The sequence below is a fragment of the Micrasema longulum genome, unplaced genomic scaffold (genome assembly GCF_059751315.1).
Source record: "Micrasema longulum isolate JH-2025_06_02 unplaced genomic scaffold, ASM5975131v1 h1tg001091l, whole genome shotgun sequence".
Classification (NCBI taxonomy): Eukaryota; Metazoa; Arthropoda; class Insecta; order Trichoptera; family Brachycentridae; genus Micrasema; species Micrasema longulum.
The window spans coordinates 284,640-304,319 of NW_028278279.1; the positions used below are offsets into that span (position 1 = coordinate 284,640).

Here is a 19,680-nt window from a genome sequence, read left to right on the forward strand (position 1 = left end):
TAAGTTGTTGATTGTTTGATCTATTACGATATATTCCGCAAGCCCAGAAGTACTCGTAAATCTAAATTTGGCTGTTAAGAGTTATGGATGCAGTTTAACCACATTTTTTCCCTTTTTTTTCGGAGAACAGTGACGTATCTATACGTTTTTTTCTGAGCAAGATATAAAACAAACTTAGTACTCTTTGAAATCAATAGAGTAAAATACCGAGAAGAACTCTGCAGTAATTATGATGTTAAAATATTCATCTCATATTTTAACAGTCAAATGAGCAAATACAAGAAAAATGGGGATTATAGTGCAATAATACATTAAGTCGCGAGCAATAATACATTTTTAAAAGTTTGTTTTTTCTCTACTGCAAAATGACCGATTTTGACGCACCACAGTGTACTTCTAGGGGTGCGATTTATTTATTTATTCGTTCACAAACAATTGAATTACTGAGATACAAGTTTATGATTAATGAAAAATTATTACATTGTTTTTTTTTTATTTAATAAACATAATTATGCATTTTTACAGTTTTAAAATTTCAATTATCATATTTTTACTAAAACTAAAATCCTACCAAGCCACTTTCTGTAGCTTGTTGGTGTTGATAGCCGAATCGCTTAAGGCATTAAAATGAACAGTGATCTAAGACTGAAGGTTCTTTAAGTATGTAACAAATAATTCGAACTAATATCTAAACACAATATGGAAATTAATTACCATTGTACAGGAATAGGGGCCTAAGCAAAAGACAAGGGCGTTGAAAAGGATAAGATCCGGAAAGGATTATTTAAGGCCTTCGCGATTCTCCTTGAGAATCCATTACACAAATATAATGAGGAAGTTCAGTGGTTTTTTATTTGTAAACTGACTATCAAACTTAGCCAAAATTTAAAAAATATATATATTTACTAGCGAATCCGACAGACGTTGTCCTGCTCGAAAGTTGGCTTGCTCGCTATTAGCTGGTTCAGCAAACATCTTTCCGATATCCGAATTTTCGATAACCTATATATTAAGTGACATTTTAATATTATTCGTTTCACATACCGGGTCCAATTGTAAATCTAAACCATTCACGGGCCCGCTCAAACACACACGCAAAATTTCATCAAAATCGGTCCAGCCGTTTAGGAGGATTTCAATCTCGTACACACGTACAGAAGAATTATATATATATAAAGATGTATCGTATTATCATCGCTATGATTTTTTTAAATTTTGTAATTTCGAAATTACTCCACCCGTGACGTCGCGAGTTGTCGTGTGTGAGTTGTGCAGCCAATTAAAAGTAAAACCCCGTTACTGTCAAAATACACTACACGTTGAAAAATTAGCTACCCGGAAACCAGAAATCTATCACGACACGTAACAACGCTTTAATTGATTGGTTATTGTTCACATGACGTCCTGTGGCGTTTCAAGTTCATTTTTACTAGAATCTTTTTTAAAAAATACATTTTCGAGAAACTTCGCCATACAATGAAAAGATCAAATGAATAAATTTTACCGGGTGTAAGAAAACATTTTTTATATATGGAACTAGAGTTATGTTTTTTTCTACAGACGATAGATATTTACCATTGGCGTGTCCTTATTGTTTATTTTATTCATTACATACTTGTGCAGCCATTTGAAGTATAAAGGATGAAATGCGTGAATTATAAAGGCAATTAAGACAGTACCGGAACACTAAGACAGTAAGCATGCGTGAGTTATAAATACAATTCAGACAGTACCGGAATATTAAGACTATGAGCATGAGTACGTTATAGGGACAGTATCGGAAAATTATGACAATAAGCATGTTTGAGTTATAAAGACAATTAAGAAAGTGCCAAAATACTAAGACAATAAGCATGTGTGCGTTTTAGATACAATGGCGGTACCGGAATACTATGACAATAAGAGTTATAAAGAAGATAAAGACAGTACCGGAATACAAAGACAATGAGCATGTGTGAGGCGTCCAGTAGCAGTTCGCCAACAGGGACGTCAGCAGAAAACTGTAAGTAACCTCTACCGGGTTTTATTTTGCTTATTTTTTGTAATTATTTATACAGGATCGTGTAAAAAAAGCATTAACAAAGGTTTACTAAAGAAAGAACAACGCAAGATAGGTTTTCCCTGTATAAAAATCAACACGGAAATTAAAAAAGAAAACGGTTTGCCATTTATTGAATCATAATTCTTTTCTTAAATAATATAACGTGACATTTTGATGTACTTGAAAAAATTGTAACAAAGATTATTAACTATCACTTTTATATTTATATTATACGCCAAGTAAGTAAAACAAAGAATGTAGGGCATTCCTATAACGAATAGCATAATTATAATACAAATATTATGAAGTGTTACGAAGTGAATGCCCATTCAATTAACAATATAATTATATTACTATTACGCATTGTTAAATTAATGATGTTTTGTTTTGTTTTCATATTTGGACTGTATTATTACGAAACCGTGTAAAACGAGATTCCAGTGTAATTTTAAATACCCCTTAGGGCTGAGGTCGGCAAACTGCGGCTCGCGAACCACATGCGGCTCTTTAGCCACTTAACCGGGGCTCACACAGCGCACGTTACACCTTCATTCGATTTAGTTCGTCCACCAGTTCTAAAGAACAACTTCAAGGATTATTGCCACTGAAAGTTCCAACACGTGGCGAAATTATTGCAAATGCTGTCATTAAATGCATGGAAAAACATAATATTAAACTCTATAAAATTGTTTCAATGATGCAGGTGGGGCAAAATGTTTTTTTAAAAAAATATTTTGAAGTCAAAAATTAATCACGAGATGCGTCTTTACCATTTTATCATTCAACAATAACCGCTTTGTGCGCAGACATTTCCAGAAGAGATGTTTTAATGTTCTACATTATCATCCATGGAAAGACAGATGCTCGGTGTATGTCTAAGAGACAAAATAAGAAATGAAGAAATAATGCGCCGAACCGGAGTCGTGGATATCATGGATCGTGCTGCGAAATTGAAATGGCAGTGGGCAGGACACTTGGCGAGGCAAAATGATGGCAGGTTGACACCCAGAATAATAAAGTGGAGACCGTGGGCAAACAAAAGAAGTGTTGGAAGGCCACAGAAAGGATGGGTCGACGACATTGCCTCTATTGCCGGTAAAACGTGGATGATGAAAGCGGGTAATATGAAGGAATGGAGACGTTTGGAAGAGGCCTTTATCCAGTAGTGGAGAGAATAAGGCTGCAGAAGAAGAAGAAAAGAAGATCATCACAATTTTAGCTAAAACTTTTTACCATCGCCAATTCCTATAATTTCTAGTCAAAATGGAGAGCGAATACGGATATTTTCTGCTGCTTATGCACGTACTTTATTAATAGGGTACGTTGCCATTACAGAAGAAACAGTTTAAAAGATTAAGGAATTTGACTCTGAAAGGAAATCTTAACCGTTTAACTGCTGATCTTTGGCTCTTTTGACTAATAAGTCCTGACGAAGAGACGAGTACGTCTCGAAACCGGTAGACTAAAAAAGTAGGTAGGTGATTATATACTAATATTCACTTACATTAGTTAATTCTAAGTCAGTTCGAATTCTGAGGATGAGGAAGTAACCTCAAAACCGGTCGACGTATAACTCTAAAATTACAGTGGTTTACACAAATGTATAAATAAATAAGTGTAAAATGTCACTCAACAACGTTGAAAATGTTTTTGATATCAAAAGAAGAAAATGTGGGGGACAAAGTATTTTCGGTAAATTTAACTCATTTTTTATTTCCATAATATATTCTCAATATACAGGGTGTTCTTTAAACCCTGTCACATCCGAAACCACGATGATTAGTATAAGTTAGAAGACATATTAGCACATTAAAATATTTTTTTAGAAGGACTAAAATCATAAAAAATAAAATATAGAAAAAAACAAATGGTTGCTTATTTCTCCGGGGTGAAACGAGGAGGGGGGAGGGGGTAGTAGGATACTCCGTCAACCGCAAAATTTATTCTCTCTAAATATTTTTTTAAATATGCTAATATGTCTTCTTGCCTATACTGATCATCGTGGTTTCGGATGTGCCAGGGTTTAAAGAACATCCTGTATAGTAATTTCAAACGCGCATCATTTTTATGTTTACATGTAGAGTGGTAAAAAAATAGTTTGGTTACAAGTTGCTTAACATCGAACCACAAAAAACATTTAACGGCGTAATTTGTAATTGAATGAAATGCTAATTATTCATATGCATATCGAGCCATGATCGCCAAAACATCGTGACCGACAAAAACAATATTTTACAGAACACTTCTTACTCTAAATTAACGATAAATACACTTTGAGAAACGAACTCTGTTTAGATTATTTACTTTACTGATATCAATAAAATAAAATTTCGAAATAAATCTTGGTTCTCAAAGTATATTCCTTATTGATAAAGAAGAAAAAATATTCTCCCATAAAATTTTACTCCTGTCGCTTACGATGTTTTGGCGATCATGGCTCGATATAGTCAAATGTTGTTGAAAATTATGAACTAATTTATTCATTATAGAATGTTGTGTTTTTATTACTGGTTTTGTATTATACATACATATTTCTGTACCTCGGAGGCAGACGGATGCAAATCCAAACGTCAAATGTTCAACAATATCCTAAAGAACCTATTTTCTCTAAGTGATTTCTAATAATTCAGAATATTAATTTGTATGTTCAGCATCTTAATACATTGGTTCTTTCATTATGAGACTTACATTTATTCAAAATCAATGGACATGATCATAAACTGGATACGAAAATCGAAATGTCATTTCATCAAATTCTGGATTAGCATCGGTCTGCCTCAGAGGTACAAAAATATTTTTTTGATATTCTTATTAAATTATTAAAATATTTTCATTGATGTTTTTATTGAATTCTTATATTATTCCAATTTATTTTAAGCTAGCTTATTTTATTAATATATTTATTTATTCAATATATTTTAAACCTCAGCGGGCTTTGACATTTAAAAAAAACTGTACGCAAGTAGTAAACGGCGAAGTGATAAAGTATACAAAATACAAATGGAAAAAAATATTTAAATAAAAAAAATAATTAAAAATAGTGGGACTTGAGCACAAAATGGCTAGATAACTCGATAAATGATTCTACCCTGAATAAAAGTTCTTTTTTTAAAAATCGATATTGAACAGCAAAATACATCAGCAGAGCTTAATTTATTGACAAGTTGTTCATGCAGTTTCTGAATATGCGAGTGAATATAAAAATTAGTAGGTGCTAGATTTGTTGATAAAAAATAACGCTGCTTGTGTTGCGTTAGGCATGTAAAATTATTGTTTTTTGTATTGTGAGTATTTGTAAGAACGTTTTTTTTGTTTTGTCTATGTGTCTACTCAGCACGGGGTAGAGGAAAACACGGTTCGGTAGTCAAGAAGACAATTGGTAATTTACAAAAAAATTAGGAGAACTGAAATAAGGTTCATTTTCTAGACTTTAATCCACAAACGAAAATATTTTAGTAATACTTTTCAATAACTAATTAGCATTTTAAATAATGTGTTTTTTTTCTACGTGTATTCAGCGAAATATTTATTAAAATAGTTGAAAACTAAAAAAAACAAAAAAAATACAGATGATCCCTTCTGCCATCTGACTACTGAGTTTTTTGTCTAAAATATTGCCAGTGTACAAAATAAACTATTTTCATTAAAAAAATAAGTAAAAATAAGGATGTTCAAACATAGGCAAAATGGTGAAGGTTACACAGTGTGTAAAGTGGCCACTTAAACCATCCAATGACAGGTCATAAGCCCTGTAAATGCCTAGACTTCCATATTCCCTTATTGAAGGTATTCTCCATCCCTGTTGTAATTTGTTAATCTTAATGACTCCCGAGGGTGTGAAATCTAGTCTTTTGTCTACGAACATTTGGACAAACTCAAATATTGTAATGAAGCCAACTGGTCCAAGAAGAAGAAGTTCAAAAATTGAAAAATTGTTTTCAGGCGTTGCCTCGTATGTGAAATAACTCAGTCTGATAAATCTATTCACAACAATAAAGGTTTCAGCTCTTTAACTTCACTTAAATAAACAAATGGAAGAACTGAAGAAATATGGATGTTCAAACGTAGGCAAAATAGTGAATGTTACACAGTGTGTAAAGTGGCAACTTAAACCAGCCAATGACAGGTTATAATCCCTGTAAATGCCTAAACTTCCATATTCCCTTATTGAAGGTATTCTCCACCACTGTTGTAATTTGTTAAAAAAAAAGTATTAAAAATTTTGGATTTTTTTTTAAGTTCACTACGAGGAATGCTCCTCTAAAGTTTTGAGGCCTGGCCCTGAAACACCAAAAAATGTACCACATTAATGACAACACAAATTGTACCTACCTATTAATTTTTTGGTAAAAGATTGTAGATACGTACACAAATTGTTGCTTCTGATTCTCCAAAGTGGGACGGTTGAGAGAATTCAATAAATTACATACATAAAAAGATGTGCACATGCTAAATGGGATATGAAGATTTTATTGCGTTATTATATCGAATTGCGATACTTAGCATCGATGGAAAATGTAATTCCAAGTAACTGCAGCAGATGCGGGCATTGACACTTGTAGCCAGTACCGGACAAAGAAAATCTTTAGCATCTTGATATAAATATACGAAACTGCGATTTAACTTTTACATAAATATAATAAAAAAATAAAATAGCGCTTTTTTAAAGATTAATTTAGCACTTGCTATGTTATTAGTTAATTATTTAACACATAGGTATGCTTACCCTTAGGTATAGATTTCAAAATTCTTATTTTTTATTTATGCTTCTCCCTATTAAAAAAATGCTTTTATGCATAGGTAACATACTCGAAATGACTTATTTTTAAAAAATTATTTCATTCCAACAACAAATTATTGTAATACTGTTTTTTTATTTATTTATACATACAAAAATGAATTGCCGTTGTTAGTCTCGCAAAAACTCGACAATGACTTGACAGATTTACGTGCGGTTTTATGCCAAATTTTCTAATTTACGTCCTCAAAGTTTATACATAATAACATCTTCTATATGCTAAGTGGAAAAAAGTTAGAAAAATATATGTTTTTCATTGATTTTCCAGGTTAGCATTCGACAAAAATACATATATTGAAAAATTCGGAGAATGTTATTTTTTTGTACATTCAAAAAGTTTGCATTTCAACGTTTACAAACAATTATTTTTAATGGCTACTAAAATTAACTTTCTTACAATTTCTTAATTTATACACATTGACCTATTTTAAATGGATTTTTAGTAATGCGCAAATATTGTAACTGACATTTGTCATATTTTAGCAAAACGGATTCTTACACAAAATGCACCACTCTTGGTAAGTAGAGCACAGATAGACATTTGCAAAAAAAATTCTATATTCAAAAATAAATTATTTACAGTTTTGGAATTCAACCATAAAGAAGTACCAAAATACTTACTGAAATTCAATACTTGAAAATTAATTATTTGAACTTATGGAATTCAATCATACACAAGTAATTGGGTACCTACTTACCAATGAAAAGTTACACCATCTTTTTTACGTTTATCTAAACGGCTTTTACACGCTTTTACGACACAATCAAGCATTTCAGTTTCGAATTAAATATCAAGCTCACGTCAAAACCACTGCTGGCGGTTGAAGATTGACTAAATACACGTAGAGGAGGACTGAGCGTTTGGGCATGAGTTAAGTGTCATTATTTTAGAGAGTTCCGGGTACGTCTTTGTGTATTTATAGGTAGATGGTTTTAATTAAAAACACCAAACCTGTTTCTATGGTTACATAAAAGCATTGTGAGTAAAATTTTGTAAGTATACTTAATAATGTTTGATTTTAAGAGGAAAAGTGGTCCGACTTTTCTTCATACAAACGCATTCCCGTATTTTCTCTCTGGATTATGACACTAGAGCAGTCATTTTATACATACGTTATAGATATTTACTACTGGCGTGTGATTATTATTTCGTTTTTACAAAAATAGTCTATTATGGGAACTAGACACAGTTTTATCTGCTGTCTTCGGGCGCACGGTATACAAACTATTTTTGAAAAACACAAAACATAACGATATTGAAAATTTTATTTTGATACTATTTGGATTATAGACTTATAAAGTTGGGAATACGTAACTTATTTATGTAATAAACGTACATACTGTAAATAACAGCAGAGTCTTATGGGTTACATAATGCCGAATATATTTACGAAATTATGCATAAAAAATATTAAAATGTTTGTGCGAAAAATGAAGATTATACAAATCGATAAATATCGGCGAATTTTTTAACTTCTTATTGTAATGCGACTCTAGACTATAATATTTAGGTCCGGCTCTGTACGGGTATGAATTCTAAAGATAGGGGTGAAGTTGTTTAAGGATCGGGGTATTGAAGTAACTTGTTGCAATATAAGGTCAACTGGGTTTCAATGTTAACTAGACAATTTCTTCATGTGTATTACAGAAAAAAATCTAGGGATAAACAGTCGGGGACATAATAGATGTACGGCGTAGGTGTGCGGTACTGAATGTTTATTATGTATAGGTAATTAAAAAAATATATAAGTACATTAAAAGGCATACATCACAAACACATACGACATGCTTAGGATATGTGCTGGTTATCTTTACCTAAGTATTCCGTTTATAAATGTATCTGTTAAAAATTAAATCTTGCTACATTTTTAATTTTAAAAAAAGGCTGAATTCAATGAATTTACATAAAAATTTCGGGTATATTTTACCTTTAACGTCTTTAATTGGATTTTTTTAAACTTTTTTAGTATTTTCCCGACAGTTGATTACTTTTCTGTTTTATTTTTTACACTTAATTTTTAAAATACCTATATTATATAAACAATAAAACGCTTTGTACTTACAGCCAATGTGCCAAACAAAATGGATGTTTAACCCTTAAAAATAGACGCACTGTATCTGAATTATGCTATTTACATAAATTATTAAATAATAAAGTAGACTTTTAACCTACCCTCTAAAATTAATCTTAATGTCCCCTTTCGTGTGACAAGTATTTATTATCCATCTGCCAGTCTGTAGCACTAATTATACACAACACTTTTTCCTCTATCGTTCTTGCTCTAACTATAATGTTTTTTTTTCATCTATTGATATATTTTACATACCCCTTAATTTATTTAAAAATAAATGAAGACTTATTATTTCTGGCTGCGATACGATCCCACTTACTTTTCAATGATTCACAGTCCTGACCACTTACTTCCACACTAATACACATCTACACTTACTCTCATACAAATACACATAAACACATCCTTTTGTTGTAACGCAATTTAATAATATGTATGATTTTTATATTAAAAAATTGCTGGTCTGTCTTTAAACTGTATTTAAAAAAATGTTATTATATCATTGTCGACTGTTTGTTTCTTTTAAATAAATAAATAAGGAAAACATACAAAATCAACCAAAATACACAAAAACGATAAGAAGATCTAACAAAAAAGATGATAGAGTAAAAAATAATTAAACGTCAATTGCATTAGCTAACAAAAATACTTAAAAATACGTTTGTTCCAAAGAAAAAATCTGTATTTTTATTTTAAGTATGCATATTTCAAATATAGTTATTACTGGTAACAGTAAAAAATGATCATTACAGTAACTAGTAATACAATATGAGTATACAAAGAAAATACAAATTCCTTTTTAAAATTAAATAAAAAAGATAAATTTAATGGAAAAATTAAAACATTACAACAAGATAATAATAAAAAATAACTAAAAATATCTAAGAAAGTGCTTCATATATAGTATTTTACATAGTTTTGTTCTCGAATGTTTTAACTAAGATTTTTATCTATGACTCGTATTATATACTTTTTTAAATACAGAATCCCGAAATTGTTTAATGTATGACCAAAAATATAATACGAAATAAAAAAAATTGACGGTTAAACATTATATTTATTTGCAAATAAAATGCACTTTCGTAAATAGAAATGTGGAATTTCCTGAAGATCTGGTTAGAAGAAAATACAGGTTTTCAACAAGTTTCAATGTCTACGCCCCTCGAGTCCATTTGATGAGATAATACTTCATAACTATTCTACACCAGGAATTATTTAATATATTGCATAATCCAATAACACAAACACGCAACGATTTTCGTATGGGGATGAAAAGCTGCTGGATTTTATGTTTTTGTAATAAAATAACTTTTTTTGTAACTTTTCTTCGGAATAAAGATTACCATAAGAATCAATAATATTTAAAGTTTGTTCAATTTCTGTTGACAAGGATTAGATTTTACACCCTAACGAGTTATTCAGATAAAAAAATTACAACAGAAATGGAGAATATGGTAGAGTAGAGAGTAGAGAATATTGAGGTCTAGGCATTAAGGGGGTTTGTTAAAGTTCCCACATTATATACCCTGTAACATTTACCGTTCTGACTATGTTTGAACATGCACATTTTCCCAACTACCCCATTTGTTGACTTTTGGGAAGTAAAAGAGATAAACATTTATTGATGTGGGTGATTTTGGGGAAATGTTTCAAGTCAACCATCTCCACGAGCCACGAAAAGTGGCTTGGTGGGATTTTAGTATTTACTCATTACATTACTTATTTTTATTATCATCTTATACTCGAACACCAACAAACCATGTCACGCCGATTATTCGCAAGGGTACGCAGAGAGGAAAAAAAACGCCATATCACTCTGTCTTAATATACAGACCTCGCTTCATCTACATTAATACATCATCTCATGAACGCAAGCCGATTATTCCTACTCTTGAATTATCCATCTTTAAATATTTGTTAGATTTAATCGATCCATGTCTTTTTCGGTCTTCCTCTTTCTCTATCGACATTAGCATCGTAAATCCTTTTAGCCGTTCTTTTCCTGTCCATTCAGTCTACGTGTCCAAACCAACGCAGCACCCCTTTCTTAATTTTGTCGATGATACTTGTCTCAGCATTACATTATCGTATGTCTGTACTAATATACTATATATTTTAATAAAAAAAACTAAACAAAAAAAATGGACACCAAGCCACTGGAACAATATGCACCATCTCTCGATAACTGCACATATGTGCATCTGCCATCTTCTAGGAATCAGCAAGCAGCCTGTTAGCCACGTGTCTGGCGGTAACTACCTACAATCTACCACAACAATCGGATATCTTTCTTCATTTTGTTAACTATAACTTAGTTTTATTGTTTTTATTTATTACGTTTTTTATTGTTTACTTTTAAGGAATACTTGATTAATTATCTACTCTGCTCAGTGTTTATTTTGTTGTAAATTCATTGATATAATTTTAAGTTGCTGTAACTCCACCTGTCCACGCGCTTTGTAGCTGCAAGAGGTGCTGGGATATTTATTTATTGTACATCGCCTCAGAGGAGATTTTCACAAAAATAGCTCTATATAAATATTATCTAACTACAATAATAATGTCGAATTAGGGTGTCCCAAAAAAATCAGTTTTTTTTGTCGATAATGTTTGTCTCATCCTTATATTATCTTTTGTCTGCACACTGCACATATATATATATATATTTCAATAAAAAACAAAAAATATATACATCTACACTACACGTGTGTATGTTTATGTGTAAGTGGGTGTGGTGCAGTATTATGTAGATTTAGTGTTGATTACAATTTACATAAAGTAAACGTTTCTCCATCAAGAGTTCAATGACGGAATAAAACCATAATCGCCAATCACAGAGTGGATATAGTATCTTGCGTTTTTCTCTCGAAATTTATGTGTAGATATTTTGTTTTGATATGAAATGTTGTTCGCGATTGGACACACAATTACTGACCTTGTAAAACTAGATTGAATAAGTATATTATAAGATTGTACAATGATAGTCTATATTGTATCGGGACAACGTCTATGGAATGTAATTATTTAACCTACCATTAGAGCAAAGGTACGCAATATCGTGATGTAGGGCATTATCGTGACAATTTCATTTTTTTGTTATTTTAACACTCCGTCCAGCGCTAAACTTGTCTAAACATGCCATCTTGTAATTTATAACCCCCTCCATCCGTTTGCTTCAAAGATCAGAGCGGGGCTGGTTTTCCAAACGCTTCCGCGGGCGTATTTTCTCGTGTATTTACATACAAAATACACGAGAAAAACTTACTGTTTTCTCATGCCGCGAGAGTGGTTCAGAATAGCACCCTAGGGCTGCGATTATGAATGGCTATCTCCATCGGTATACACTGAGACGGTATAAACTAATATCGATATTTATGTATGAAAGTGTATATATGTAAGAAAATTCAAAAAATATTCGTCAATAATCGGTAATTGAACATGTTTAGAAAAATAAATAGAAAATTTAATTTTGCTTTGTAGATAAAATCAATGATAAATTTTAACTTCCCATCAATATACGTACCAAGGGCTGGTATAAGGTAATTACAGCGAGGTGTAGCGCGTTTTACGTTCTAAATACGCGTTGTAGCGCGCTGTAAATGCGTTCGGAATACCAGCCAGGAAAGCCGTGTTATCTTCTAGACCGCGTAACAATGGAGAATCGGGAAGATAAAAGATGCGTACTGTCATTATATTACTAATAGAATACAATAAAAAAAAATCGTAAAAAACACATTTGTTTCGGAAGCGGGCAGTGAGTAATATTGATTAAAAGTCTAATAAATCTCTCTTCCTTTGGTGTATAATTTGTATTTATTGATTGTTCGAGTGTTGAAGTAAAAGCTTACGAATATTGGTATTTTTCTTACAGAAAAGCGATAACCGGCATGCAGAAACGTAAAATGTCAGAAAAACTAGCAACATCTTTAATAACCAGGGAGACTGGCAGAGAGATCATGGACCAACGACATCCGACCAAAAAGAAAAAAAGGAACCCTGCACGAAAAAGACATTTGCGGTGTACATTATTCTCCAGATGTAGCCCTTAGAATTGAAGTTGAGTAGATGGAATGTATGGAGTGTCGGAAATGGTACGACCAGGAGTGCGTTGGCTGCATGTTATATTTTTTATGGAATAGATGCGACAGCATAGATCTGTCTGATGATGAAGACTGGACCCCTAAAAACATTTAGCTCTAACTGAAGCTGCATTTATCAATCATTATTTTACATCACGATATTATCAATAAGATATCACGATATTGCAGGGTATTTAAGGGTTTTTGGATGGTCCTAGCTCCTATAAAAGAATTAAAATTTAAAAAAAAAACAAACGATAGGGACACGCCAATAAAGAGTATCCATAGTGTGTATAAAATTTACCGCTCTAGTGCCATGATCCAAGAAGAAAATACCGGAACACGTCTGTATGAAGAAAAGTCAGATCGCGTATCCTTGCACTTACGTAACGTAAACCACGATTTGTTTACACTGTTTCTCCATAAATCAATTTCATGATAACAGGAAAGGGAAGTGTGGAAAACTGTTGTAGGAAGAGAAGCTGGTCCACCGACGAAGAGGCTTTTGCGACTGATTATGGATAGAAAAGTAGGAAATGTTTAAACGCCTGAAAAAACACGAGTATCCTGAAATTAATTTGGAAAAAAATTGGAGATAACAATGAGCCGTGAATTAACAAAATGATACATATTGTGTGTACGAGTATAGAGGAATGTACCTATATTTCGTATAGCGTCTTAATTTCGGATAGCATGATAACTCTTAAACAATAACCTGGGTCCGTATCATCGTGGGAAGTTAACACTTATCTTTAATTTTACCTATCAAGTAAAATTAAATTTAATGTATGAAAAATAGAATACATTTTTTTCTAAACATGTTTAATTACAGGTAACCGAAGAAGATAATTTAAATTTTCATGCAAATATACACATTTTTGTACATATCGATTTCACTTTATACCGTCTCGATATGTACCGATGAAGATAGCGTTTGTAATCGCGGCGATGGATGGCACTGTTAACCAGTGTCGGTTAGAGCTAAGTTATAGCATATTGCATCTGTGTTGTCGCCGTGAGCGTTAAAGCTGCGTGTTAAGGACGAAAATTATTCAAAGTTTTCTTGTGAAAATCTATTTTTGGACGACATCGGGTTTGAGACAAGTTGGACAGCAAGAGGTTAACATCAATACTTTATTATATGGTTTAAAATGCAGACGTCATAGTTTATTTGCTATATCAAGTCAATTTTACGTAAAAGTTTATGAGATTATGTTGACATGCAAGCTGTAAAATATTTTTGGTGGTGTCCTATTTTCTGATACACAACCGTTCATAAATTCGGGTACCCGAAATCAGTCGCCGCCAAGAAAACGAAGAAAAAAAGCATTTCTTTTAGTTCTTCAGATGAAGAGCTCTTCCTGATTAATGAACCAAAATGCGGTTTTGAAGATCCTGAATATGCTATGGTGTGCTAGAATTATATTAAAAAGATACAGTGAGAAATATTGGCCTAGGTGCAGTAAATGTAAAAGTGGGGTCACAAAAAGAGTACAGAATTCAACAAGAAAGCCAAATTTATTTACTCGGAATGTCTAGAATAAAAGTTTATAATAATGTTCTTTTCATTGGCTGTTTTTTAATCATATCCATTGTATCCGAAATTAGGCACCCACTGTATCCGAAATTAGGGCCCCCTTTTCCCATCTCAAAAATAGCGAGATTTCGAAAAATTATTATGTATTTTTTCCATTGCGACGGGAGCTCATTTTTAAAAATCGATTGAATATTTAATGAATTAATAGATAATGCCAAATCGGCAATCAGTAGTTTCATATTTTGATTTCAATAATACATCATGAAAACAAAATGGTATCCGAAATAAAAGCACTTTCCATTACAAGTAAAATACAATGGCAAGTAGATATTTCAATTAGTACAAAATACTAAGTATAAACTAAGGTAAGTAGATATGCTAGCTAAAAAAGGCTAGCGCATAAAATTATAAATCTAAAACTCGACTAAATACTATATTTTCGATAAAAATAAACGTCAAGTAGAGTTCAAAATAAAATCATAAAAAATATACATTAAAGGTACTAACTAGATTTACATCTCCAGTTTGTATCTTTCGTCACATTTTATCTCTCACACATTTTGTCTGTGGTGAAATATATAATCTAGGTCAATTAAAAATGAAGAAACTTTACAATAACCTTCAAAATTACACTTGATTTTGAATCGCTAGTTTGTCTATCAAGCATCATTATTCGGGTAGCCTACGGTATGACGAAATGGTACTAAGATCAATGTGACTAAGGAATGATTTCATGTAAGAGAGTAGTTGTTTAAAGCTCTTATTATTTTGTTATAAATGCGGCCTTCGTGGTGTAGTGGTCAAGACGCTTGACTCACGCACGGAAGGTTCCGGGTTCGATTTCCGGTGAGAACACAAAAATTAAAATGTGATTTTTCTCAAGCCTGGCTGTTCTGTAATGTAATTCGCCACTGTAATTGGGCCCCCTGGCCTGTTGTGGTGCAAAAAAAATGGAAATGAAATGAAATGAAATAAATTATTCTCAAAAATGCAATAAAAGTTTTGCGAAAACTTGCTAGGTAATCAGTTTCAGTGCTAAGCTTAAAATCGTAGCTCCCCCTTTGTTATCACATAATTAATAAATATATAGATATTATCTTGTACTAAGAATGTCAAGTGCGGCATTTAAAAGCTTTGATTGGCATTTTTAGAACATGGAAACATTTCAATATGTATATGTATCAGGAAACCGTAAAACTAATAAGGTTTTGACTAGTATGTGCCCAAAACCCTCAGACTCGCTAATAAAAAATTCAATCTGGACTTCTTCGTTTTCAATAAATTGTCTCCCTTCATTCAATCAGTGAATACCATTCAACTACGACTATTTGACTCCTCCCTTATATGGCAATGCTCAACTATAACCAATTCCGCATCCTTCTTTCCTTCCTGAACTCCCCTTTTACCTTACAAATTGAGTATTTTTTCTAAACGTTTATTCTCTATGAACAAAACATTTTTTTTTTATTTTACATGATACTTTCAACTTTTTCTTTCCTATCAGACACTGCGCTGGGCAATAAATATACATCAGTGCCTCAACATCGACAGTCCCAAAATGTATATGGGTATATCCGTTTCGTACATCCGATCTGGGGATCGGATGTACGAAACATTCGGATTGAAGTAAGTAGATATTTTGGAAAGAATTTTTGGAAAAAAAAACAAGGTTTATTTTGTAACTGAATTTATGTTTTCATCATGCAAAATGTTATATTAAAGTATAATGCTATTAATCAGGCTTTTTAAAAGAATTCCAATATAGTGCTTTGACGAGTCTAGCGACATAGAAAACGCTTTATCCCTAAATGTACATAAAATATTATTTTCTGGAATTAAGACATCGACTTCATCCGCCCATTCCAAGCAAGCATTTAAGGGTACATCATGAGTATGTGAATCCTCGCAACTGGTTCCGACGCCTTCAATTCTATTTTCGTTTTCACTGTCATGTTCATTTCTTACTTTTATTATTATGAATTTATCAGTTAAAGGCTCCAGACAATCAATATCAGCATTGTTGATCAATAAATTGTTAATCTCTTCTTCTGAAAAGCCTCTGTTTTCAAAAAAATCTTAATGGTAAGTTACCTTCACGGTTAAAATCCTCCGCAGCTTGGCCGGAAAAGTCATCTGATTCAAATAACAAAGGCCGCAGAGGCTTCACAGAGGTAGGGGAATCGTTCAGAAGCGTTCGGATTATCTGGAGTTCGGACTATCGAGGCTCTGCTGTACTTAATTTGAATTTACGTGTCTCAGGCGTTAGCCATCATGATTACTTATTAATATTCCTGTTTCTATCCTATTTTCGTTCGTTATGTATTAACTGCAATATTTTATTTAAATTGTATTATCTAAATTATTTCTGTAAAAATGCAGTAAAAGCAGTGACGGATAAAAAGAATAAATGCGTTATTTCAAAAATGTTTTAGGTATATTTTGTTTTGAGAGTACCAATAATATAAAATTTTTGAGATTTTTAGGGTCGTTCAGAAGCATACTGAGTTTTTCTTAGTTATAGGGAATGTCACATACTACAAATACCGATAAAAATATATGAAATTATTTCAAAAAATAAATTGTGTTTTAAAAATCAAAATGGATATTGTGGATAAATGTTTTCATGCGTAACATAAATTATAAAAAAAACATGTCCCTACCAAAACGCGACATGTTAGGCTTTGATAATTATGATGTCAAGATTCGTGACGATGTTCTATTTAAATTTTAACGGTCACAAACAAAGTTCAAAATTTACAATAAACGTGTCGTATTAGGGGCGTGCCCAATGCAATGACTGTTTTTGAGGGAATTAAAATTTAAAATTAAAAAATATTGTTATGTTACCTCTTACACTGTAGTATTTCATAGACCCTTATTAATTTTAAATTGTAAAAAAAGGGATATTTCCCTATTGTGCCTTGTGTCCTTGGTATTCTTTGCCGACATTTCAGATCGCGTTGTTTCATACTCAGGTATATCTAATTAATAGGTTTTGATCCCAGAACATTAAGCGTGAAAGTCAAAACCCTTCGTTGATAGTGATGAAAGTAAAAATATTACTAAAATGTTCCATTTTTAAAAAGAAAGGAATTTTAAAGAAAAATAACAAACACCCAGTTTCAGTGTAGAAAACAAAGCGAATAAATGAATTCAAATTTTGTCTGACCACAATGTATTTAATACTTAAAATAGGAAAGTTTATGGTTCGTACCTAGTAGCTTAGCGCTACCATAAAAACGTGGTCAGTTTGTTGATGCAATATTATGGAGATATAGATAGCAAATACCGATAAATAACGGTAAATTTCATCAGGCCTAATTTTCATGAAAGATAATAAAGACATTATTAATGAATGTTTGAGGAATTAGATCAATTGGGCCGTTACAGTGAATAGTTTTATTGTTGTGGTATGTTAAAAATAGATTTTTTATTATACGGGGAGGTAAAATCTGTAACTATTTGAGTTAAGCCTACGGACTCCACATAAAAGATCATTCAGCGATAACAAATATTATTTTGTGCCTTATTATTTTGCTTGAAATTGAGGCACAATGGTGAATTGAGGGTACTACTTGCAAACCCGGCAAAATCCAAAATCTAAAAAAAGTTAGATTTTAATTGAAACTTTTTCAGAATACAATTTTTTACAATAATTATAACATTGTCAGTAAAAAATACGGCTTTATTTGTAATAACTTGACTTTTAAATTGTCGGGTTTGTTGCAAATATGGCAACCTCTATGTTAGTATTGTGAAGTTGGAATGTATAATTTAAATTTATTATTTCACTATTGTTTCTTGACATAATCATGCTTATGTCACCACTGCTTACGTGTAAAATATTTACTGATTATTATAATTAAAAAAATAAATTTAAAAAAAGTTGAAGTTAAGTATTGTATCAGTTTATTGCGATTTGCTCAAAATAAAGAAAGATGGATTTTGCCGGGTTTGCAGATAGTACCCTCAATTTTTTCCAGTGTGTAAAGTAGCCACTTAATAAAACCACTAAAAAAAGCTGAATAAAATTAAAAGAAATACAACAAATAGTACAAAAGTTTTAAACAGATAGGTACATTACATTATATCACAATATAAACAGTTTGTTAAGAATAAACAAAAAAATGTGTTCATATAAATATTTATTTGATAGGGAACATAATTATACATTTTTCTACGCAAAAGACTTCCACGGCGTCCAGCGTGAATATGAAATACAGGTAGATATTGAGTAATATTACGGCGTTACATACGCAAGAAATTATATACGAACGGTAAACTACGGGAAAAACAACTAGTGTTGAGGTAAAAACTATTACACTTTTTGTATTCTGTTGCGCAAAAACCGTTGGAAGGTCAAGTTGAAACTAATAATGCGCATAACTGATCAATGGATATAATCGAATAATTCGTAAACAGTTATCAGAATACTCTATTGGTCGACTCCATGTCCGGACGGATGGCGGGATTTCCGAAAACGATTGCAGACCCCCCTAGGGTCCGATTCTGTCGCGGAAACCGACAATCCTCGTGAATTCGAGTTCTTTATCTGATTTTACACGAAAAACATAGAAAAGAAGAAAAATATTTTTTAAAAAACAAAATACGTAAATACGTCCGGCTCTCCGCTGATTCTTTTTGAGTGGGAAAATTAAAATTGACAGGTGGAAATTAAAAGTAAGTCCTAAAATTCTGAAATAAATAACATGTGCAACAGATAATAATTCTAAATTAAAATCAATAGGATCGGAGCGCGTCGGACCTTCAAATATCGAAATTAAGTTTAAATATTCAATATCAAATAGAAATTAATAAATTTACTAAAAATTACGAATTTAAGTACCAACTAAATTCTAATTAGATTAATTGCCAAAAGTTTTATCTGATGAAAATCATTAATGAAAAAAAAGACAAAATAAAAAATAAATATTGATCGGTGTCCGACAAAGTTAAATACTAAACTGCCATCAGTTAAGCTCAAAAAGGCAGTTATTATCAAAAGTCATATTTTGAGACAGGAATTATTTATATATTTTCTTTTTTCAAAAAAAGCAGGAAATAACCGTAAGTAAAAACACAGTATGTCGTCAATTGTTTCTAAATCATAAACAACTCTGTGTGTCATATCTACACTGAGTTTTTGCTTATGG

General features: G+C 31.8%; 2 protein-coding genes across 2 annotated transcripts in view; one reads left to right on the forward strand and one right to left on the reverse strand.

The window, feature by feature from the left end:
• The window catches only part of Brf (Brf RNA polymerase III subunit), a 131,570-nt gene that overhangs the window by 32,117 nt on the left and 79,773 nt on the right, over nt 1–19,680 (reverse strand). The window lies entirely within an intron of this gene.
• lute (BTB/POZ domain containing protein 3 lute) overlaps nt 1–19,680 on the forward strand; it is a 97,450-nt gene that overhangs the window by 3,164 nt on the left and 74,606 nt on the right. Inside the window, exon 2 of the mRNA XM_088233382.1 lies at nt 1,624–2,002. Coding sequence (XP_088089508.1) covers nt 1,945–2,002 — 58 coding nt within the window. The 5' untranslated portion in view covers nt 1,624–1,944. The remainder of the gene's footprint in view (nt 1–1,623; nt 2,003–19,680) is intronic.